This window comes from Rhinoderma darwinii, chromosome 6 (genome assembly GCF_050947455.1).
Source record: "Rhinoderma darwinii isolate aRhiDar2 chromosome 6, aRhiDar2.hap1, whole genome shotgun sequence".
In the NCBI taxonomy this organism is placed as follows: domain Eukaryota; kingdom Metazoa; phylum Chordata; class Amphibia; order Anura; family Rhinodermatidae; genus Rhinoderma; species Rhinoderma darwinii.
Genome location: NC_134692.1, coordinates 142,939,761 through 142,963,661, shown reverse-complemented (window position 1 = coordinate 142,963,661; position 23,901 = coordinate 142,939,761). Strand labels below are relative to the sequence as shown.

General features: G+C 43.7%; 1 protein-coding gene and 1 long non-coding RNA gene across 4 annotated transcripts in view; one reads left to right on the top strand and one right to left on the bottom strand.

Moving 5' to 3' along the window:
* The window catches only part of LOC142656004 (uncharacterized), a 130,319-nt gene that overhangs the window by 8,988 nt on the left and 97,430 nt on the right, over positions 1 to 23,901 (top strand). For 2 of the 3 annotated variants that reach the window (XM_075830807.1, XM_075830805.1), the window contains exons 2-6: positions 3,447 to 3,776; positions 4,403 to 4,702; positions 6,529 to 7,008; positions 7,365 to 7,676; positions 13,919 to 14,257. In XM_075830807.1, the coding sequence (XP_075686922.1) occupies positions 3,710 to 3,776; positions 4,403 to 4,702; positions 6,529 to 7,008; positions 7,365 to 7,676; positions 13,919 to 14,257 (1,498 nt within the window). In that variant the 5' untranslated portion in view covers positions 3,447 to 3,709. Of the gene's footprint in view, positions 1 to 2,778; positions 3,777 to 4,402; positions 4,703 to 6,528; positions 7,009 to 7,364; positions 7,677 to 13,918; positions 14,258 to 23,901 lie in introns of those variants that run through there. The other variant, XM_075830806.1, reaches the window with a different exon arrangement.
* On the bottom strand, positions 14,800 to 21,597 carry LOC142656008 (uncharacterized). Its single transcript, XR_012849580.1, has 2 exons — positions 18,275 to 21,597; positions 14,800 to 18,204 (listed from the first exon to the last, which is right to left on the bottom strand). It is a non-coding gene; the product is annotated as an uncharacterized LOC142656008 (long non-coding RNA).

The following is a 23,901-nucleotide window of genomic DNA, read 5'->3' as shown; positions in this document are numbered from 1 at the left end:
TGGTTGCACAATTTTACACCCCTTCCCGCTCAGTGAAAATCTGTGCCCGTGACGGTCAGGGTACCGTCCTTTATCATCTCTAGGTTTAGGGCAGGGAGACGAAGATGGACACAATCAGTATTCAGTTTCCAGTCATGGGACAACGCCAGGAGGGATGAGGCCGGATATCAGTTATCACGCATTAACCCTTTACTGCCTGACATCTCTAGAGATGCAAACCTTAAATCCTTCACTATCCTAGACCCCGGGATGTTACAATAAACCTCCTAAATACCATAGAGAACGAGGAATGTTGGCATTGACGTCTTAAACCTTTAGTGAACAGCCTATTGGGCCTCCAAGCCAATGCATTTGTTTCCGTATTTTTAGTGTCGCATTCAAAGAACCAGTTGTGTGAGATCTTGTTTTTTGTGGGACAAGTTGTGTTTTGTAATGGCACCATTTTGGGATACATCTAACTTATTGATTAACTTTTTGGCGGAATGGAAATAAAAATGCAATTCTGTCTTAAATTCACGCCTTTTACCGTGTGGTATAAATACCATAATTACTTTATTCTGCGGGATGTTATGTTTACGGCGATACCAAATTTATATAAATTTTTTCCTTCTTTTGCACAATTGAAATACTTTTTTTAAAATAAATATTTGATTTTGTGTTGCCATATTCTGAGAGCCATTACATAAAAATTTTTTGCCAACGTAGCTGTATGAAGACTTATTTTGTGTGAGACGACTTGTAGTTTTTATTTATACCATTTTGTGGTACATACTACTTTTGAACTTTTTTTTATTGCATTTTTTGGAAGGTGGCATGAACAGAAAACAGCAATTCTGGCATTTTTTTTTTTTTTTTTATTGTTCACCGCTCCTGATAAATAATATCATACTTTTATATAGTTTTGGTCGTCATGGACGCGGCAATACCAATTGTGTACATTTTTTTCAATTTTTTTCATATTAAAGCATTAAAGTCCCATTATGGGACTTCACTATGCGATTGTTTGATCGCTTTTACAATTCAGTGTATTATTCCTGTCAGTGTAAAACTGACAGCCCTTCTTTTGGCAAACACTGAAGGCAGACCTGGGGGCCTTTGTTAGGCCCTCGGCTACCGTGAAAACCATTGACACCCTGTGATTGTGTTGCGAGGGCACCGATGGGGTGATAGAGCGAGCCCCTCCCTATGAAACAACCTAGACATCACGGACGTTATTGACCGCAGCATCGAAGGGGTTAAACAGCTGGCATGGGAGGTAACGCTCATTAGACAGCCCCGCACCAGTTAGATGGCACGGGACGCCAGTGCCTGGCTTATGACACCGCCCCATGATAAGGTGGTGCTGTAGGCATACAATGCATTCGGAAATTCTTAAGACCCTTTCAATTTATTCACACTTTGTTATATTGAGGCCTTGTGCTAAAATTAAAAAAAATTACGTTTTCCCCCATCATTTTGCACTCCATAATTTAATACGATAGCTGATTTCCTAGAACATATATAGTAGAATAATTTTATATATTCTTCAGTTTTGATTGCAATATAAAATTTAAGAAATGATAATGAGAATTGACACGTTTACACATTAACCCAAACTAAGCTAAATCTAGACTAAACAGCTAGAAGGGCTTAGTAAACCTGGCCTTGCAGTTACCGGAGTATGTGTCAGCTAGCAGATCAAGAAAGAGTCACAACCCTGATATATTCTAACACGCAATGACTTAAGGCCTTTTACACCGGCTGATAATCGGCTGGTGCAGCGAGCGCCAATCGACGAGCCATTTTTGATCGGCACTTGTTTGCTCCGGTCACAAAGAGCTATGGATGGGGACGAGTGGTCGTTACTCCGATCGCTCTCCCCTATACATTATTAAAATGTCGGCAGCGCGTCTCCCTGTTCACACATAGAGATGAGCTGCCGACAACGATAATATTTAACTTTTTTAAAACGATACGACCAGCAGAAGATTAGGCGTTTGCTCGTTTATCTGCTGATCGTTCCCCTGTTTACACAAGGCAATTATCGGCAACGAGCGTTCTATGAGATAATTATCTGCCCGATAATCGTCCAGTGTAAAACCCCCTTTAAAGGGGTTGTCCAATATTATAAGAAAAGAGATTACCTGCAGGAAATGTCATAAAATAACAAACCAAACATTATACACCTGTTTTACGTTTGTTTTTTTATAAATATTTTATGTTTCCATTCAATGGCATACAAAAGATAATAAACCTTATATTTTATATACATACATTATAGTTTCATAAATCTCCCTCCCAGCCTTTTCTCACACCCTCATGATCTTGGTTTATTCTTATGTCCTCTCTTTATATTCAAATTCTTTGAACATAAGATTTATTTCATCTTGGAAGAAAAATATGGTAGTCATGTTACTTAATTTTCTGTTATATCTTGTTATTTTATTTCCCTGTTCTTTTGTGTACATACTATTTTTATATTCTAGCATTATCAACCTCCTTACGATGGCTCTGAAGAGCGTATACGTCGGTGGGGAAACATATATCCAGTGGTTCTCCTGCCGCTCCAGCACTGATTCTCCAGTGGTCCACGCCAGTCTTTAACTTTTCCTGCAGCGATGGACAGCCCTACATCCACCTGACTTCTGCAGCCAATCACTAGCCTCAGCGGCGATGCTAGCGTGCATGGCATGTGACCACTGAGGCCAGTGATTACCTTTAGCGATCATGTGGATGTACGGCTTGTCATCGCTGCAGGAACAGTTGACAGAACAGCGGGGACCACTGAAGCATCAGTGCTGGAGCAGCAGAGGATTTAACTGGTGAGTATTGTTTGGTTTGTTGTTTTATAAAATTAATTTCAATTACTTTCTTGTCTTATACCCCTGTTATTGTGCTAAGTATAAACACCACACTGCTTTTGTTCTCCCAGCCTCTTCTGAGAGCAGGACCCACACTGCAGCAACTCTCTACTACCGAATAGAAGGGGTCATGGTGCATGAACCCGTCTCTATGACATTCATATGCATCGATGTGCATAAGGACAAGGATTATCCTAAGTGGACATCACCTTTAATATAACACGCTGAATACAAATTAAACACATTCATAAAGTAAAGCAGTGTTTAGCAGTCAGTAGTTACTGTAATATAATGGACTTTAATTATACCATTTATTTCCTGTTGCTTATATACAGTAACAGCAACATATTCCGCAGCGCTGTAGCCATCACTTACATTAGTCCCTGTCCCCAATGAGGCTCACAATCTAATTTCAGACACACACTAAGATCAATTTCATAGGAAGACAATTATCTCATGTTTTTGGAGTGTGGGAGTAAACTGGAGAACTCAGAGGAAACCCTCACAAACATGGGGAGAAAATACCAACTCCATTTACATGTTGCCCCTGGTTGGATTCAAACCCAAGACCCCAAATAAAGACTATAAACCTGTTATTGTCCGCAGTGTCGTCACTTGAGCTGACTGGACCATCCGTACATGCAGCCAGGCTGGGATCTGACGCTCTGGTCTCTTGCCTGTTCACAGTGGATAAACCTCCTGTAGTTCCCAAATACTTTACAATATTTTGGCATTTTCAAGATAAGGAAATCCTCAGCTATAATAACACTGTGAGGACAACATCTCCTAGATATTCCCTGAACACAGACGCATTAATAACCGGGAGTGCTAATCTGACTGTTTCTAATATACAAATACCTGATGGTGGGATGTACAAGTGTTCAGTGATCTACAGCTCGGAGAGGAAGGAGAAGGAGGTCAGATTGGACATTATTGGTAAGTACATTTTTACTTCAACCACAAGAACCACCACATAAATGATTAAATTACATACAATGAGGGTTAGTAAATAGCCCTTACAGCATGGTCTTAACAGGGTATAGGCGATGCTCTGTATTATCATTGATATTCTTGTTGCTAATATCACTAGAAAGACAACTCACTAAATAAATATGTTTAAAGTGTACCTGCAATGAAAAATAATGACTCATGCACTTAGAGCCTCATTTGAAAAAACCTTTGGGAAGCCTTTTCCTTCAAAACCCAACTATTGATGCTAGCTTCTAATCCACTAACAGGAAGGTATTGTTATTGTCTGTCATGTTACAGATACAGTGGAGCTGCAGCCTGGTCACTGTGTCTACAGTCCTGCTCGATCATATTACAATTGCCACTCTTCTTTTCTCCCCTCTCCCCTCTCGGTACACTCCTATGGTCAAACCACTTTCAAACATCAGCGACTGCAAAATGGAGAGTGACCACAAACTCCAGTTCTCTTCTCCCCACTATGCACTATTGCTCACAGATTAAATGACACAGCTTTATGAGGTCTACTTGGAGACTTGTTTATTTTGCATTTGTTTGCTTTTTTTGGTAATAATCTTTTACATCTAAGCTTTTAGCTCCCCCACAGGTGACAATCACAGGAAAAACAGTTGTGCTGAATACAGAGAGCATTCTGCGCTGCTCCATCACTGGATTCTACCCTGTGGACATTGATATTAAATGGTTCAAGGATGAGGAAAAACTGAACAAAATTTATGTTGGTGATTCCTGGAGAAACCCAGACAGAACCTATAATGTGGACAGCACAGTGACCATCACACCCACTGAGGAGGACAGAGAGCGAAACTTCTCATGTAGAGTCCAACATAAGTATCTGCAGGAGCCTCTCCAGGAAGACTTCCAGCTGGTGTATGAAGGTAAACTTAAAGGGGTATTCTCATCTTGAAGATCATATTTCAATAGGTCCCTTATCTAATTAATAAAACTTAACATTTACCCTTATTTTAAAAAAATTATTTTCCACCGTTTCTGAGATATTCCTCCTCTTGGATCTGATGTCCTCTTCTTTGTATATTGTCTGTTTCCAATAGATACGACCACCACCAGCATCCTGTGACAGCGGTCATGCTAGTGCAGATGCGCCTCTACATCTTTCTATTTGTCTGTCCGGTTTCTCGGGAACGTGCATTGGTCTCGCATGCGCAGAAACTCCTGACCCGACCACCTCTCTCCTTTACAAGAGAAGTGAACTGGACAGCTCCCGGGCATGCACAGTAGCCGGAGAGCTGTTCTATTCAGGTCTATTCAGCTCCCAGCCCTTCCCTTCTGCAGTAGAAGTAAATAGGAATGGTGCATGTGAAGTAGCCGGAGAGCTGTCCTATTCCGCTGTTCTGGGCACAGGAACATTGCTGCTGAGACTTGTACAGCAGAGCCCTTACCAGGGCTTCCACACTTATTCTTTCTCTGAAGCTCTGTTATCTCTATATGTAAATATAGTGATATCAGGGTGGACTTTGGAGCAAACAAAAATAGTTTTTATTTCTGTGGACAAGTTTAGGAGACCGGAGCACTGAACTGGAGAAAGAGGGGAGTGGACTTTCACATAGCACATAGTGGATGATAACGAGGGGGGAATGAGAGAACCTCTTGTTAGAAGTTATCTTGGCACTTTATTGTAATCCCAATGCGGCATGTAATACTATACTTGACCGCATCGGGAGCGTACATGCTGATGCAAGTGGCGCTGTGATATCTATAACAGCGCCATCTGCTGGTTATGTGAATGGAAAGTACTTTGTACAGCCAACTCAAGCAGAAAATATTGGGAATGAAGTGCGGGATCTTTCAGTCTTGTAGTGGTAACATGGGGGTAAGATAAAACAGTGGAGGGGTGTAACATTTATTTTTGATCTAAAAATAAGATTTTCCCTTAAATAATATATCTGTATGCCCCTGCCTCCACTGGTTACGCCAGGTCTCCAGGGCAAACTCTGTTAGTTACATTATCAGGACTGGTTTCCCTAAAAAGGTGTATTTACATATACTGATTTTGCCAAAAAAAGCAGCAGTTCTGCAAAACCATTGTTGTCGCAATATTCGAAAAATCCCAGCATAAAATGTGACATACAAAATGTGAATACGCTGTAACTGGAGCTGTGACGGCATGTGGATATTGAGAAATATGTAGTGTGAAAAAATAATCAAGACCCCCAAAAGTGTCTTCTGATCTTTTGGGACGAGTACAGTAATACAAAAATTATAGTAAAAAAAAAATATCCAAAAACATAATTAAGGATACAGGATACATTGCTTTAAAGTTGTTCCGATCTCATGGCCTTTGTCGACTGCGCTATTGATTCCGTCGTCAAAACGGAAACATGCCGGAACGGTAACAAATGGAAACCATTAGCAATTATATCAATGGTGGTGACTTTCCATTGAGAGGTTCACCCGACGGAAACCTCAGACGGAACCCCTCAACGGCAAGCCAACGCTGATGTGAACAGGCCCTAAATCTAGTTATGGCTCGTTGACCAACGCGTGCGTATAATCTGTAATAAAACTTTGGCCATTGAGGCCCAAAATAACTCCAGCACAAGGGGTTAACATTATAAAAAATAACAAATGTTTAAGTCCTGCCGATCATAATGTGATGGCAAATCAAAGCGATATGCCATACAATAAATGATGGGAAACCCCTTTAATAGTGACTATGTAGAAGTCTCTTCTCTTATTTCTACAGACAGGAGCTCGGCTGGGATCATTGCTGCCTGTACCGTCATTGTGCTCATACTGATAATTCTCCTCACTGGTGTTCTGTGGTGGAAACGAAAACTGAGGAGTAGAGGTAATGTACTGACAGCTAAAGTACCATTCATAGGTCGAGACATTAAGGGTCCTCCTAAGCTGATTGTTGGAGAGGAAGCCACCCTGTACTACACAGTGGACACCTGCCCCGAGAACCTGTGTGTGACTTGGCTGATAAGGAGCGCTGGACAGGTCCAGGAGATCCAGACGTCTCAGATGAGAGGACATTCAGAAGAAGAAGAGAGTTTACTGGATACATCCTATGTGATCAAATCACAACGTGAGGGACATCAGTATTTATCATCCCTGAGCTTCATACCCCACATGGAAAGACATAAAGACGTGACCTTCCTCTGTAGAGGTGTCTCCAGCCAACATAATGATGAGAAGACGTTTCACTGTAAGACTATTTATGGTGAGATATTGTTTTTATGACATAATGTTATCATATTACGCCAGTATTTATCATCTTACTATAACTGGGCAGGGACCGGTGGGGATACTCATTATAAATAATGCAAAAAACAAAACAAATAAATCAAGACTGACTAGAAAGTTAGAGTATTGTCACTATCTGACAAGAGGGGTGGATGCAGTTTATAGGAAGGAACCTGAGTTACACATAATAGATTGTCTGACTCAAAACCATTCCTGTGCTATGCAAAAGTCTGATGAAAGTGGAATCCTTCATCTGTTCCGCTTCTGTGGTAGATTCTATAGTCTGTTTATTACTATAACTCATACAACATTTGGCTTTACTTCACATTTCAGGAAAGCCCAAGATGTCACATCCAGTAATGAGAAGTCTATTGATCTCCGGAGAGATTAAGTATTTGCTCAATCTGGAGAATTTTTATCCTAAAAGCATCAAGATTGTATGGACGTGTGTAGTGGGAAGAAGAGAAGAAGTCCTATCATCCATTGAATCATCGTCACATAATCCTGACAGATCCTACAACGTCTCCAGTGAGGTCAGAATTCCTGAGGATCGTCACAAGGATCCAGGATTCAGAGTACGAGTGACCTGGGAACATGGATCTATGGACAACCCAGAATCCAGGGAACTGTCTATCAGAGATTCAGGTGAGAAGAGAGATGTTACCTCCTGGCTGACCTCTAATACTGGTAAATTCTTTAGAAGGACGTACATTTTATCATTGTTGCATGTATGTATAAATATATTGTAAGTAGCCAACAGGCAAAGTGCTGGATGGTAGGTATGTGCCACTGAGACTGCTACTCTCCGTGGCATAAATCCCAGAGCAAGTGGCACTTAGCAACATGTTGCTTTCCTAACAGGTTGTTCTGAAAACTGGATTTTAGGGTCCGGAATTTGGAAATGGCTGTAGTAACTGTAATGGCAGGAAGGAGGTGATGGGAAAGTGAGCCCTAATCTACCCACCGCCCTGTCCCTGCCTACTTGCAACGACCCGCCCTAGGCGACGGGGTACAACTGGGCGGCGGTCCCTACGCTGTCTAAGTGCACGGGAAAACAAACAGGGAACACGCAAGGGAAGGGGCAGTAGCCACGGAACGCCACGAGGAAACGGAGCGGCGAACGAACAGTCAGGACCAGGACGAAGTGAGTACACCCAAGCGGGCACGGAGACAGAAGCAAGCCAGGGGCAAAGCAAAGCAGGTCAAGCGGAACTGCAGCAAGGCAGAAGCACGGCAGAAGCAGGCTGGAGCAAGCAGCAGTGAGGCCAGGAATCCAGAAGAATTACAAGCACTGAGGGAGAGAACAGGGCAGGTAATAAAGGACAGGGGGCGGAGCTAACTCCGACAGACCAGGCCGCGATAGGCTCTCCCACTCCTGAGCCTGCCACCCTGGTTGGTGGGAGATGGTGTCAGTCGAACAGGTCTGGCCTCAGGTGTGGATTGATTAATCCCAGGAGTATACCTAGACGTAGTACCTGGCAGATCCCTAACAGTACTCCCCCTTTTATGAGGGGCCACCGGACCCTTACTAAGAGGACCCGGTTTAGTGGGGAAGAGAAGGTGGAACCTCCTGATCAGTACCCCAGCGTGAACATCACGGGCAGGTACCCAAGTCCTCTCCTCCGGCCCATATCCTCTCCAATGGACCAGGTACTGGAGGGAGCCCTGGACCATCCTACTGTCCATAATCTTGGCCACCTCGAATTCCACCCCCTCAGGGGTGAGAACGGGAACAGGAGGTATCCTCGAGGGGGACCAGGACGGGGAGCAGCGTTTAAGGAGGGAGGCATGGAAGACGTCATGTATGCGAAAGGATGGGGGGAGCTCCAGACGGAAGGATACAGGGTTGAGGACTTCAATGATCTTATAAGGTCCAATAAATCGGGGAGCAAACTTCCTGGACGGGACCTTAAGGTGCAAGTTCCTGGACGACAACCAGACCAAATCCCCGACGACAAACCGGGGGTTAGCAGAACGTCTACTATCCGCCTGAATCTTTTGTGCGCTCTGGGACGCCTCTAGGTTCTTCTGAACCTGGGCCCAGACAGTGCACAGTTCCCGATGAACATCCTCTACCTCAGGATTATTGGAACAACCAGGGGAGACGGAGGAGAACCTTGGGTTAAACCCGAAATTACAGAAAAACGGGGAGACCCCTGACGAGTTACTGACCCGGTTATTCAGGGAAAATTCAGCAAGGGGAAGGAATGAGACCCAATCGAATTGACAGTCAGAGATGAAACGCCTTAAATATTGTTCCAGGGATTGGTTAGTCCTTTCCGTTTGGCCATTAGTTTCGTGATGGAAGGCGGAGGAGAAGGACAGATCAATCTCCAACTTTTTACAAAAAGCTCTCCAAAATAAGGAAACAAATTGTACCCCTCTGTCAGAAACGATATTGACTGGGGCCCCATGGAGACGCAGGATGTGTTTCACAAACAAAGAAGCTAACGTCTTGGCGTTAGGTAGCTTCTTAAGGGGCACAAAGTGGCACATCTTGCTGAAGCGGTCGACTACCACCCACACCACCGACTTGCCCTGAGATGGAGGCAAATCGGTGATAAAATCCATGGAGATATGGGTCCAAGGTCTCTGGGGAATGGGCAAGGAACGTAGTAGGCCCGCAGGTCGGGACCTAGGGGTTTTGGACCTAGCCAAACCTCACAAGCGGCGACGTAAGCCCTAACGTCTTTAGGCAACCCAGGCCACCAATAGTTTCTGGTAATGAGGTGTTTGGTGCCCAAGATGCCAGGATGACCAGATAGAGCGGAGTCATGGTTTTCCCTGAGTACCCTCAGCCGGTATTGCAGGGGACAAACAGTTTGTCCCCAGGGACGTTCCCGGGAGCTGCACCCTCATCAGCCGCGATATCAGAAGCTAAATCAGAATCCGTGGCAGAGACGATTATACCAGGGGGTAAAATACAAGCAGGATCCTTCTCGGAAGGAGGATTGGCCATGAAACTACGTGACAGAGCATCAGCCTTAATATTCTTGGACCCAGCCCTATAGGTAACCAAGAAATTAAATCTGGTAAAGAATAGTGCCCACCGAGCTTGTCTAGGATTAAGCCTCCGGGCCGATTCTAGGAAAACCAGATTCTTGTGATCCGTAAGGACCGTTACCTGGTGTCTGGCCCCCTCCAGGAAGTGCCGCCACTCCTCAAAAGCCCATTTAATGGCTAGAAGTTCGCGGTTGCCAATATCATAGTTACTCTCCGTGGGCGAAAACTTCCTAGAGAAGTAAGCACAGGGGCGGAGATGGGTGAGGGAGCTGGTACCCTGGGACAAGACGGCCCCCACTCCCACCTCGGATGCGTCAACCTCCACAATAAATGGCTCCTCTTGGTTGGGCTGAATCAGCACGGGGGCCGAGATAAAGCACTTCTTGAGGGTCTCAAAGGCCTGGACGGCCTCAGGGGGCCAATGGAGGACATCAGCACCCTTGCGGGTAAGGTCCGTAAGAGGCTTAGCGACGACCGAGAAGTTGGCAATAAATCTCCTGTAATAGTTGGCGAACCCGAAAAAACACTGTAACGCCTTAAGGGAGGCAGGTTGGACCCATTCCGCCACAGCCTGAACCTTGGCAGGGTCCATGCGGAATTCATGAGGAGTGAGGATTTGCCCTAAAAATGGTATCTCCTGTACCCCAAAGACACATTTTTCAGTCTTAGCAAACAGATTATTCTCCCGAAGGACCTGGAGCACCTTCCTGACATGCTCCACGTGGGAGGACCAGTCCTTAGAAAACACCAGTATGTCATCAAGGTACACAACAAGAAAATTACCCAGGTACTCTCTCAGGATTTCATTAATAAAATTCTGGAAGACAGCAGGGGCATTACACAACCCAAAGGGCATGACCAGGTATTCGAAATGACCCTCGGGTGTGTTGAACGCAGTTTTCCACTCATCCCCCTCTTTGATGCGGATAAGGTTATATGCCCCCCGTAGATCGAACTTAGAAAACCATTGGGCTCCCTGAACCTGATTAAAAAGATCCGGAATCAAAGGAAGTGGGTACTGGTTCCTTACGGTGACCTTATTCAGGTTACGATAATCAATGCACGGCCTAAGACCACCATCCTTCTTCCCCACGAAGAAGAAGCCAGCACCTACAGGAGAAGTCGAGGGGCGAATGAAACCCTTGGCCAGGCATTCTTGGATATACACCCTCATAGCTTCACGTTCAGGACATGAAAGATTAAATATCCTACCCTTAGGAAGCTTGGCACCAGGCACCAAATCGATAGCGCAATCGTAATCTCTATGGGGGGGCAACACCTCGGAGGCCTCCTTAGAAAACACATCGGCGAAGTCCTGAACAAACTCAGGAAGCGTGTTTACCTCCTCCCGGGGAGAAATAGAGTTAACAGAAAGACATGACATAAGACATTCACTACCCCATTTGGTGAGATCCCCAGTATTCCAATCAAACGTGGGATTATGCAACTGCAACCAGGGAAGACCTAATACCAGATCAGACGATAATCCCTGCATCACCAGTACAGAGCACTGCTCCAAATGCATGGAGCCAACCAGGAGTTCAAAAACAGGAGTATGCTGAGTAAAATAACCATTAGCAAGGGGAGTTGAGTCGATTCCTACTACAGGGATAGGATAAGGTAAATCAATACAAGGCATCTTTAGAGACATAGCAAATTCCACAGACATGATATTAGCAGATGAGCCAGAATCCACGAAAGCACTGCCCGTGGCAGACCGGCCAGCAAACGAGACCTGAAAGGGAAGCAAAATTTTATTGCTTTTCACATCAACGGGAAATACCTGTGCGCCCAAGTGACCTCCCCGATGGTCACTTAGGCGCGGAAGTTTTCCGGCTTCTTATTCTTGCGCCTGGGACAGGTGTTCAGTAGATGCTTGTCGTCCCCACAGTAGAAGCAGAGACCATTCATTCTGCGAAACTCCCTACGTTGTCGAGGGGACATGGAGGCCCCGAGTTGCATAGGTACCTCCGAGTCCTCCGTGGAGGGGCGAGGAGACGGGACCTCGGGGGGGATCGCAGAAAAGTCAGAGGAGAGCACATTGAAGCGTTCTAGCTGACGTTCCCTGAGACGTCGGTCAAGTCGTACTGCTAGGGCCATAACCTGGTCAAGGGAGTCAGACGAGGGGTAGCTAACCAGCAGATCCTTCAGGGCGTCAGATAATCCTAACCTAAACTGGCACCTTAGGGCCGGATCGTTCCACTGAGAAGCTACGCACCACTTCCTAAAATCAGAACAGTATTCCTCAACCGGTCTCCTACCCTGACGTAAGGTCACCAGCTGACTCTCGGCTAAAGCAGTCCTGTCAGTCTCGTCGTAAATGAGTCCGAGGGCAGAGAAAAAACGATCAACAGAGGAAAGTTCAGGGGCGTCAGGAGCCAAGGAGAAGGCCCACTCTTGGGGCCCTTCCTGGAGTCGGGATATGATGATACCCACCCGCTGGTTCTCGGAACCTGAGGAGTGGGGCTTTAGGCGGAAATACAGTCTGCAACTCTCCCGGAAGGAGAGAAACGTCTTACGGTCCCCTGAGAACCGGTCAGGTAACTTGAGGTCGGGTTCTAGAGGTGAGGTGAGGGGTACTACTAAAGCAGCGTCACCCTGGTTGACCCTTTGGGCCAGGGCCTGGACCTGTAGGGAGAGGCCCTGCATCTGCTGGGTCAGGGTCTCAAGGGGGTCCATGATAGCGTCAGCGTAGGAGAAATGGTAGACTAGGTAAGGGCTTGTAATTATGTAATGGCAGGAAGGAGGTGATGGGAAAGTGAGCCCTAATCTACCCACCGCCCTGTCCCTGCCTACTTGCAACGACCCGCCCTAGGCGACGGGGTACAACTGGGCGGCGGTCCCTACGCTGTCTAAGTGCACGGGAAAACAAACAGGGAACACGCAAGGGAAGGGGCAGTAGCCACGGAACGCCACGAGGAAACGGAGCGGCGAACGAACAGTCAGGACCAGGACGAAGAGAGTACACCCAAGCGGGCACGGAGACAGAAGCAAGCCAGGGGCAAAGCAAAGCAGGTCAAGCGGAACTGCAGCAAGGCAGAAGCACGGCAGAAGCAGGCTGGAGCAAGCAGCAGTGAGGCCAGGAATCCAGAAGAATTACAAGCACTGAGGGAGAGAACAGGGCAGGTAATAAAGGACAGGGGGCGGAGCTAACTCCGACAGACCAGGCCGCGATAGGCTCTCCCACTCCTGAGCCTGCCACCCTGGTTGGTGGGAGATGGTGTCAGTCGAACAGGTCTGGCCTCAGGTGTGGATTGATTAATCCCAGGAGTATACCTAGACGTAGTACCTGGCAGATCCCTAACAGTAACAGTATCAATCCCGTACTATGCTCCAGGATTTCACCCTGTTAGTCTTGGAGTCCAGATTGGGATCCTAGTTTAATTAAAGGAGACCAACAGCTTTGGGCAGTGGAGAGTGTTACGTATGAGCTGCATGAAGGTAAAGGGCTGAGGGCTCTTCTGAACTGGAAAACTATTGTAAGAAACTGAACGGTTCCTGGGTGAGCAATGAACTGAGTTTCAGTTGCTTAAGAATACTTAAGAATTTCATTTTTGCTGAAGAAAGCAGATCTATTGTTTCTTCTTTGGATTTATTTGTTGCTGGAAAAAAACACCCTGTTTAATTTGCGGTGAATAAAACCCTGTAGTGTTACATCAAAACCCGCTTGTGGTCTACCTGTCTGACGCTGACCAGGCCACAGTGTATAAGACTATTTATCGTTCCCACCCATGGTTACATTTATAGCAAGGATGAGACAGGAATACAGAAAACATTTTTCACAGCCTTCTACTAATATAATTATAAATATGAGCTTGTAAAATGTGATATTTAAGTGGGTAGTTAAAATTTATACAAAAACATTTATTTTTCCCATTCTGTAGATCACCGATGGAGACCAGTTATAGAAGAGATTCAGATTCCTCGTCTACTTCGCGGCACCCCGGCCACCCTGCAGTGTCAGATCTCGGGGTATTTCCCGGATGCAGTCGCTGTGAAATGGATGAGACGTGCTGGAGATCAGTTATATGAAGAGACTGACGCTGCTGATAACCAGAGAATAACATCCAGGAGAGCGGCCGATAACACCTACAGCTGTACAGCCTGTCTGACCATCACCCCCACACTACAGACACATCAGGGGGCAGAATATATATGTGTGGTGGAGCACCCCTCCCTGGAGAATCCCATAGAGAAAAGCACAGGAACGCTACAAGTCATTGGTGAGTGTTTCTATAATCTGTAGAGGTATAAAGCTGCCGCCACCTCTGTGTGAACGGATCAATGTTATTCATTGACATAGGATAAAGTAAAAACAAATATTTTTTAATATATACCTAGGTAAAACAACCAAACAAGTTAGACTCACATTACATTTGGACTTTTACATTCAGCTAACACGACAGACAAATCTCCTGAAGTATAGTAACAGTATGTAAAGCTGAAAAAAGACCATCCCGTTCAGCCTATTATCCTGCAAAGTTGATCCAGAGGAAGGCGAAAATGCCTATGGGACAAAAGCCAATATTCCTCATCTTATGGGAAGGACAGTCCTTGGTCTAAATAGATCATGAGAGAGATCTCTGTACTGAACTCATATATTATACAGTACTGTCGTGGAAATCCATCGCTCAAAATATATTAGACTGAAATTTATACGAGTCCCAACAGACTCTCAAGGCCAGACTCCATTAGTCAGAATCCTAATTAGGATATTTCACCGATATATATCGAGAGACGAGAAGAAAACACACAGACACGCTGAAATGTTCAAAATTCTCATCTGAAGGATTTATTACCAAACTCAAACTGTTAAACTGAAATTCAGAAGGGGTGTAGGCTTGAGGTAAACCAATCAGAGACAATGTAACAATATTTGTTATTCAGTAAAAAGCATACAATAAAATACATCCCAGATACATCATTATAATTCTTCACACATTATGTTTACAGGTTTCTTATCTCTCTTTTGGACAGAATGTCCTCGTGGAGATGGGGGGAGACCTTCCCTCACGCATACTTGCCATCCCCCCATCTCACTCCCTATCCAACTTCACATGGGAACCAAGGTCAAAGATAAAACATACGAAATCAACATTACTTGTATTAAAGGAACAATGACTTTTCTATTCACTACAAAAGAACCAAGATGGGAACTCCAGACAAGATGGCTGCTGCACGAAACTAAATCATTTAAACATTATCATTACTTTCACATAATACATATCTTAGTAATTCGGCCTCCTGCTTGATAATTCACAATGTAATTTCATACAGAGAATATAAGCAAATAAATCATCCTTCACAAACCTCCCTTTTTCTCATATTAAATTACAGAAATTATATATTATGATTATGAAACTCAAACAATATATCAATAGGGCCACAACTAATATGATGCCATCACCAATGTCCGGTTAGGGTATGGGGTCCCACCAGTGTATCGACAAGTCATGTACATCATCGTCCTCTTCTTCTCCTGTCTTCTGATTAGAACACTTGATACTGCTGACGGATTCACTCAGGTCTTTGGTCTTTACTTGGAATTTTGCTGATGTCATCACGACTTGATTTGGTCCTTTTCATCTGTCAGACACCGTCTCTTTTAGTTTACGTCACCGGGCTATACACAACACCTCATGCTGTGAGCCTGGTGTGAGATCCCACGTAGGCGGATTAGTGGGGTGTTATTGTGACCCCACAAACCCTCCGCTCATCTGTCTTCTTACTTGTCTGGGCGGCTGCTTGGAATTGTGACACTGCCGTCAGTTCATGACAAACGCGTTGTACTGGCTCCGGCTGCTCCTGCCGCACCTCAGTAATGGAGTTCATCGTATTAAAAATCTTTTAGTTCATGTTTACTGCCACTTGCTCGGGGACCCCAACCCTTGTCAATTGTTACTAATCTGGTGATAACATCTACGTAACAATGTCAGGCCCTTAAACTAAATCAAACAAACACCTTTTATATAAGAAAAACGTCTCTGTTCCAATGGACAGGGCACCTAGAAGATGTGTAATTATTGGGTACATTTCATTTGCACTTGGTGTCACGCTTTCCAGCAGGATTTGTACCTTGATCTGATCTGATTGCCTGGAACATTTCCAGCTCACAAAAATATACACAGATTCAACATGTTTATCTGACAAATGTCGCAAACCAATTTTCCTTACTCTAATTTGTATTGCATGGGGAGGCCTCTCAAGGTCTGTTCTCTTTGTGGGAGGCGGGTATGATAAGGTTGGCACCGGTCTACCAGGACTGTTCTGTAGGCAAATCAAACAGCTCTAACAGAATTTAGCAGCAACAGCTGTAAAGCCTGGGACATACCAATTAGATCTTACCAAATCGATCCTTGCAGTCTTGGGGCCTATGTGAGGTCATACACCATCAATGCAAAAGCCATCAAGAGTGCCTTGGGTCTTACCGGTTCACGTTCCCTTATCCGTCCACATTCTGTTAGAATCTGGTTCTCACGCCTTCCGCTCCCAGTTGGACTCGTCCTATGGAGAACAAGCTTTTTCATTGTATAAACATTAATTGATCTTAATCAAATAATTAATTTGAAGAAAAACATTAACAAATAACATCTTTACATCAAACGTTCACATTGAGCAATAACTAGAAGTGATACATGCAAACTCATTTTTTTCTTTATATATATATATATATATATATATATATATATATATATACACACACACACACACACACACAAACACTGCACAGAATTTTCCTTTCACAATAACAACGACAAAAAACAAATAACTAAAAATATTTTCAAATGGGAATATTCCACTTCTGTACCTTTTATCTGACGCATGACTCTAATAGTCCAATGCTAAAGCTGGTCCAGAACTTTACATAAAACTTAACTTCAGTATTTAATATTCCCACAACACTTCTTAAATACAATTATTAAACAAACTAACTTTGGAATAACATCTGGAGAACTGCTGATATCGTATTGTACAAACATCAGGTCAATACTTGGGATAACACTGTTCCCCTGTCACTTACACACAACGTCTGCAGTGGGGAAAATACAGGCCGGGCTTCAGCCCCCCCTGAGAACAGGTCTACACACATGAGCACTTTGTCATACACTTCTACCTCGGGTAGTTGTATGTTCTGCAGTCGCTGGGACGGGTAATCTGGCCGGGCTGCACTTTTCACAGGTACCTTTGCTGTTTTACCTATGTCATGCCGTGCGCACATCATGCCGGCTGCTACAAACCTAGTGGTGGCATTATTGTATCCAGGGACAAGCCAATTTACTGACACCTGGCTGCATATACCCTTGTTGTCAGTTCTGTTTTCTCTTGCTCTCTCAATTGGCTTACCCAATGATCCAATAAAGTTCCTACTACCAATGGGCCCATAATTGTGGGTGATGCCAAAAGCGTACCTAGAGTCAGTGTAAATGTCGGCCGTCTTACCTTCTGCCAGGTTACAGCCTCAGCGAGCACCTCCAGCTCCGCTCCTTGAGATGAACAAGAAGGTGAGAGTGGTTTCTGGGTAATTTACCTGGTGCCTCGTATCCTGTTCTACACATGCTGTATATGATAAAGTATGTCTTCATTACAAATTTACATTGGAAACCCATGTCACATATAGATAGAACATTTCAAAAGGGTGGAGTTTTATTGTTCCACATTTATCTGATGATCCAGAACACTTGTAAATCCCACCCACCAGGTCCTGTAAATACCTGATTAATACAAAAACAAACAAAATATGTTACTGAAATCTGGCATAAAATAAACAATATTCAAACAATTTTTTTTTTTTGTTTTGCCTTCTCCCCATCTAAATCTGTAAAGACTCATCTGTGAGTGACGTCACCTCGCCTCCTGTGTAAATTGGCTGGAGGGGGATCTGGAACCATCTTACACAGAAAAACCTCAAAATATAAGTTACTGTCATACACATTTAATCTGGGTTACGCCTTGAAACTCATACACATTTTGTAGATCTCGTAGAACCAAATTCATTAATTCAAAACAAAATAAAACACAAAACAAAACGACCTGATCAGTCCCTTCAACATTGGGAAATCTTCAACCCTTTCTCAGCCACTGGGATAGGGCAGTGCTTGGCATAGCTCCCTCTGGCTGTGAAGGGGTCATAAAATTGCCTGTAAAAAGGAGAACAAAAAACAAAAACTACCTGATCAGTCCCTTCAACATTCCCTCCTATTTGGACTCTGCGAAAGTAATGTAGCAGGGTTCAAAACTACATATTAACATAATGAGATTAGGCACTCTATCGGGGGAGCACTAGTTTAACCCCCTGTAATACACAACAACCTGGAACAAAAAAGATTACTTTCTCCTGACAAAAATACATTTTATCTTTAAAATGACCTGCAACCATTTACCTGTAAAACATCTCACATTTTCAAAAATAACATTTAGGCAGCACCATAGCACGTGCCTCATGTGTGAAAGCAAAAACAAAACAATTGTAATTAGTTATTCAATAACACAGAAAATAATATATCTGGTAATATTAATTACTGCAAACCAATAAGCTGTACATAAGAATAGGGAACAGAGGGGGCACATACATGTTCAAGACCCCGTGTCTCACAATATCTGTAGTTTAATACATTTGAATTAACATTAAAACATTCCAACAATAAATCTTATCACATTATAACACATTAATCTGCAGTGTAGCTTTTATATTTCTACAAACAGATCCAGCCGGCTGTAATATTTTTCTCGCTTGGTGTAGTTACAGACGACTGCGCTGCGCGAAAATAAAACACGTTCCATAAAAAACTGAAAAAAAAAGTAGAACTGATTTTAACCCCATACACAAAACACTAACATTTTTAGACATTACTGCTGTTAAAAATAGGAAACATACAATATAGTTCTGCTTTTATTGTGGCCATTAGTTTCAAACTTCAGACATGTTACATTACACACATCACACAGATGTCACATCACACATCACACATCACACACATCACACAGATGTCTCATCACATCACACATGTTACATTGCACACATCACACAGATGTCTCAGTACATCACACATGTTACATTACACACATCACACAGATGTCTCATCACATCACACATGTTACATTGCACTCCCCCCGTTCTGACCCACGTTAGTCACTGCAATGTACCTGGCTGCTCCATTTTCTTCACTCTTCCAATGAAAATTTACACCTGTATTTAAATTGTTCTTTCTCACATGCAAACATCCTTCTTACGCTGCCAGCCTTTTCAACAATTTTTTCAGTGTGTTATTTTGCCTTCACATACTTTATAATTAAAGCCCCAGCTCCTTTTGCTCATTCTAATGTTGGCCGGGACCAGTGCCCCAAAGCATCTTTGTCCAACTTCCTCCTGACCCCATGGTCGGAGAGCAGTAGGGTGATTTCCGGTAAATCCCCCACCTCCAGGCAAACAGGCCACGTTTGCCGACAGATATCTCAGACCAGTCTATCTCCTAGACTGTCTTACCAATACGATATCACAAGTCGTTCCTCCAGACATTCTAGCAGCAGGATCCTCTGATCCCTCACTGTTTTGAACATCAAGAACAGACAAAATGCTGCCAATCAACAATTACAAGAGCAAATTCTTCAACACAATCGACATTCATGAACCTCCATTGATTCAAGCAGGAGTTGGTCACTTCACTTATGCAGAACACTTGCTGCCGGGGGGTGTCTTTCAGTTCATAGAGCCCATGATGTAACATATATCCCAAACTCTTTCCTCTAGCACTTTGCAATGGTTTCACATGCAAATTATATTTGGTAACATATATATATTATCCTCCCCGCTCAGCCGTTCACTCTGTGGGTTGTAGTTTAGGGGGTTGTTATCTATGTTGGTGATAATTTCTTTACGGGCTATGGGTCTGAGCCAATACCAATCCAGCGGTCTGATGTTATACTACTACAGACTTAATTACTTGGATGTTATTTTACATCAAAGTGTATATGCCGGATTATCATGTGCTAGAAATCAGTCTGTACTGATTCCCACCTTATGCCAGTCTGGCAATGCATACAACTGGTTTATGGACCCTTACACACAATATCACTGGCTGGCAATGCGTTAGGAAAATATAAATGATTTTCTAATACAGTATTCAAAGTTTTCCCTGTTGCACTGGGTGATGGTATTGAGTGCAAATTCAATATAGACACAATTGCTTCTCCTTGCACTGGATTCTACATTATCAGGACTTAACCATTGAAGCCCCTGTGGTACTACATGATATTACTCACAACTGTCTATGGGTCTGAGCCAATACCAGTCAGTACCTCCCAACTATAATCCCAGACAAACGGGTAACAGAACAACTATTAATCCTCAACAATTTTACACAACTAAATAACTAAAGACGCTACAACAAAGCAGCAAGCAGAAGTTTTGTTTTTTCCTCACAGTCCAAAACAACTCTTTGCATTTCAAATACTTCACATGTGAGTTACGACTTCTCTCTGCCATGCGCTACGTCACTGCATTCCAAAGGCTTCTCACAATTTTTCTTGGTTAACTATGTATTTGCTGGCAAAAATTCTCTCATGTCTTTCATATCAACAGTTTAAGATCACGTACACACCTGCAATCCTTCATCACACAAAAAGCTTCAACATACCTTTTTGGATCCATCTTTCAACCCACTGACTAAGGAGTCTCGTCCATAGAAGTGACGTTCTGACAGCTGGATTCCAAGGCTTACGCAATACATGTGTGAATGGTGTAAGAATAAGCTCCTTACCTACCGCGGTTTTTTGTAATTCACAGATGCAAAGCCAGACCTCTCCAGTGACAGCTTATCAGACGTGCAATCTTCCCGGGTTTCGGCACCATTACTGTCGTGGAAATCCATCGCTCAAAATATATTAGACTGAAATTTATACGAGTCCCAACAGACTCTCAAGGCCAGACTCCATTAGTCAGAATCCTAATTAGGATATTTCACCGATATATATCGAGAGACGAGAAGAAAACACACAGACACGCTGAAATGTTCAAAATTCTCATCTGAAGGATTTATTACCAAACTCAAACTGTTAAACTGAAATTCAGAAGGGGTGTAGGCTTGAGGTAAACCAATCAGAGACAATGTAACAATATTTGTTATTCAGTAAAAAGCATACAATAAAATACATCCCAGATACATCATTATAATTCTTCACACATTATGTTTACAGGTTTCTTATCTCTCTTTTGGACAGAATGTCCTCGTGGAGATGGGGGGAGACCTTCCCTCACGCATACTTGCCATCCCCCCATCTCACTCCCTATCCAACTTCACATGGGAACCAAGGTCAAAGATAAAACATACGAAATCAACATTACTTGTATTAAAGGAACAATGACTTTTCTATTCACTACAAAAGAACCAAGATGGGAACTCCAGACAAGATGGCTGCTGCACGAAACTAAATCATTTAAACATTATCATTACTTTCACATAATACATATCTTAGTAATTCGGCCTCCTGCTTGATAATTCACAATGTAATTTCATACAGAGAATATAAGCAAATAAATCATCCTTCACAGTACATAGTTTTTAGGTCACCCCTCGGCTGTATTTTTTCTAAACGAAATTTCCCTAATTTTCATAATATTTCTGGGTACTTCTCTGCCCAATCTCCAACTTATTCAAATCCATTTGTAATAGGATACTGTCCTGGTTTGTGTTAAAGAGGCTCTGTCACCAGATTTTGCAACCCCTATCTGCTATTGCAGCAGATCGGCGCTGCAATGTAGATTACAGTAACGTTTTTATTTTTAAAAAACAAGCATTTTTGGCCAAGTTATGACCATTTTTGTAGTTATGCAAATGAGGCTTGCAAAAGTCCAAGTGGGTGTGTTTAAAAGTAAAAGTCCAAGTGGGCGTGTATTATGTGCGTACATCGGGGCGTTTTTAATACTTTTACTAGCTGGGCGTTCTGATAAGTATCATCCACTTCTCTTCAGAACGCCCAGCTTCTGGCAGTGCAGACGCAGCCGTGTTCTCGAGAGATCACGCTGTGACGTCACTCACAGGTCCTGCATCGTGTCGGCACCAGAGGCTACAGTTGATTCTGCAGCAGCATCAGCGTTTGCAGGTAAGTAGCTACATCGACTTACCTGCAAACGATGCTGCTGCAGAATCAACTGAAGCCTCTGGTGCCGATGTGTCCTCGCTCGTCTGACACGATGCAGGACCTGTGAGTGACGTCACAGCGTGATCTGGCAGAAGCTGGGTGTTCTGAAGAGAAGTGGATGATACTTCTCATCAGAACGCCCAGCTAGTAAAAGTATTAAAAACGCCCCGATGCGATGTACGCACATAATACACGCCCATTTTCGTATTTATGCAAATGAGGCTTGCAAAAGTACAACTGGGCATGTTGAAAAGTAAAAGTACAACTGGGCGTGTATTATGTGTGTACATCGGGGCGTGTTTACTACTTTTACTAGCTGGGCGCTCTGATGAGAAGTATCATCCACTTCTCTTCAGAACGCCCAGCTTCTGGCAGTGCAGATCTGTGACGTCACTCACAGGTCCTGCATCGTGTCGGCACCAGAGGCTACAGTTGATTCTGCAGCAGCATCAGCATTTGCAGGTAAGTAGCTACATCGACTTACCTGCAAACGCCGATGCTGCTGCAGAATCAACTGTAGCCTCTGGTGCCGATGTGTCCTCGCTCGTCTGACACGATGCAGGACCTGTGAGTGACGACACAGCGTGATCTCTGGAGAACACGGCTGTGTCTGCACTGCCAGAAGCTGGGCGTTCTGAAGAGAAGTGGATGATACTTCTATACACAACGCCCAGCTAGTAAAAGTAGTAAACACGCCCCGATGTACGCACATAATACACGCCCAGTTGTACTTTTACTTTTCAACACGCCCAGTTGTACTTTTGCAAGCCTCATTTGCATAAATACGAAAATGGTCATAACTTGGCCAAAAATGCTCGTTTTTTAAAAATAAAAACGTTACTGTAATCTACATTGCAGCGCCGATCTGCTGCAATAGCAGATAGGGGTTGCAAAATCTGGTGACAGAGCCTCTTTAAGCTCTGTCAGGTTGGATGGGGACCGTCGGTGGACGGCCATTTTCAGGTCTCTCCCGAGATGTTTGATTGGGTTCAAGTCAGGGGTCTGGCCGAGCCACTCGAGGCTATTCACAGAGTTGTCCCGTCCCCCCCCCCCCCTCCTGTGTTGTCTTGGCTGTGTGCTTAGGGTCTTTATCTTGTCGGAAGGTGAACCTTCGGCTCAATCTGAGATGCAGAGCACTCTGGATCAGGTTTTCATTAAGAATATCACTGTACTTTGCTCCATTCACTGCCCACCCCCAGAGGACCCAAGTTTTGATAGACTCTACAAAACTAGACCATTAACTGCATTTCAGACATTATCTACCATATAAAAGAGCCCCATGCAACATTAAAATGTATAAATTACGCGAAAGTGACACCGGTTAGACTCAGTTTTCAAATTTTATGAGTGAAAAAACTCCCATTATAGATCCTCCAGAATGCACCCCCGTCTTAGGGATTAGTGGAAGGATCGTGTGTGCCCTTTTTCATCTTTTGCTCAGCAAAGGATATTTGTATCTGGACAACTTTTACAACAGTGTCACGTTACTAAACGTTGTTTTGTCCAGATCCTATTTGGCGTGCGGAACAATTTGCAAAAATCAGACGGGCCTCCCCAAAACTTTGTTGGGACAGACACTGAAAGTAGGAGGGAGCAGAGCTGACGGTAGTGACAATCTGCTGCTCCTAAAATATAAGGATAAAAGGGACGTTCTTATACTGAAAGCATTCACAACAGCAGGTGCAGCCTTGTCCCTGTAAACAGATCCACTACCCAAGTCCCCAAACCA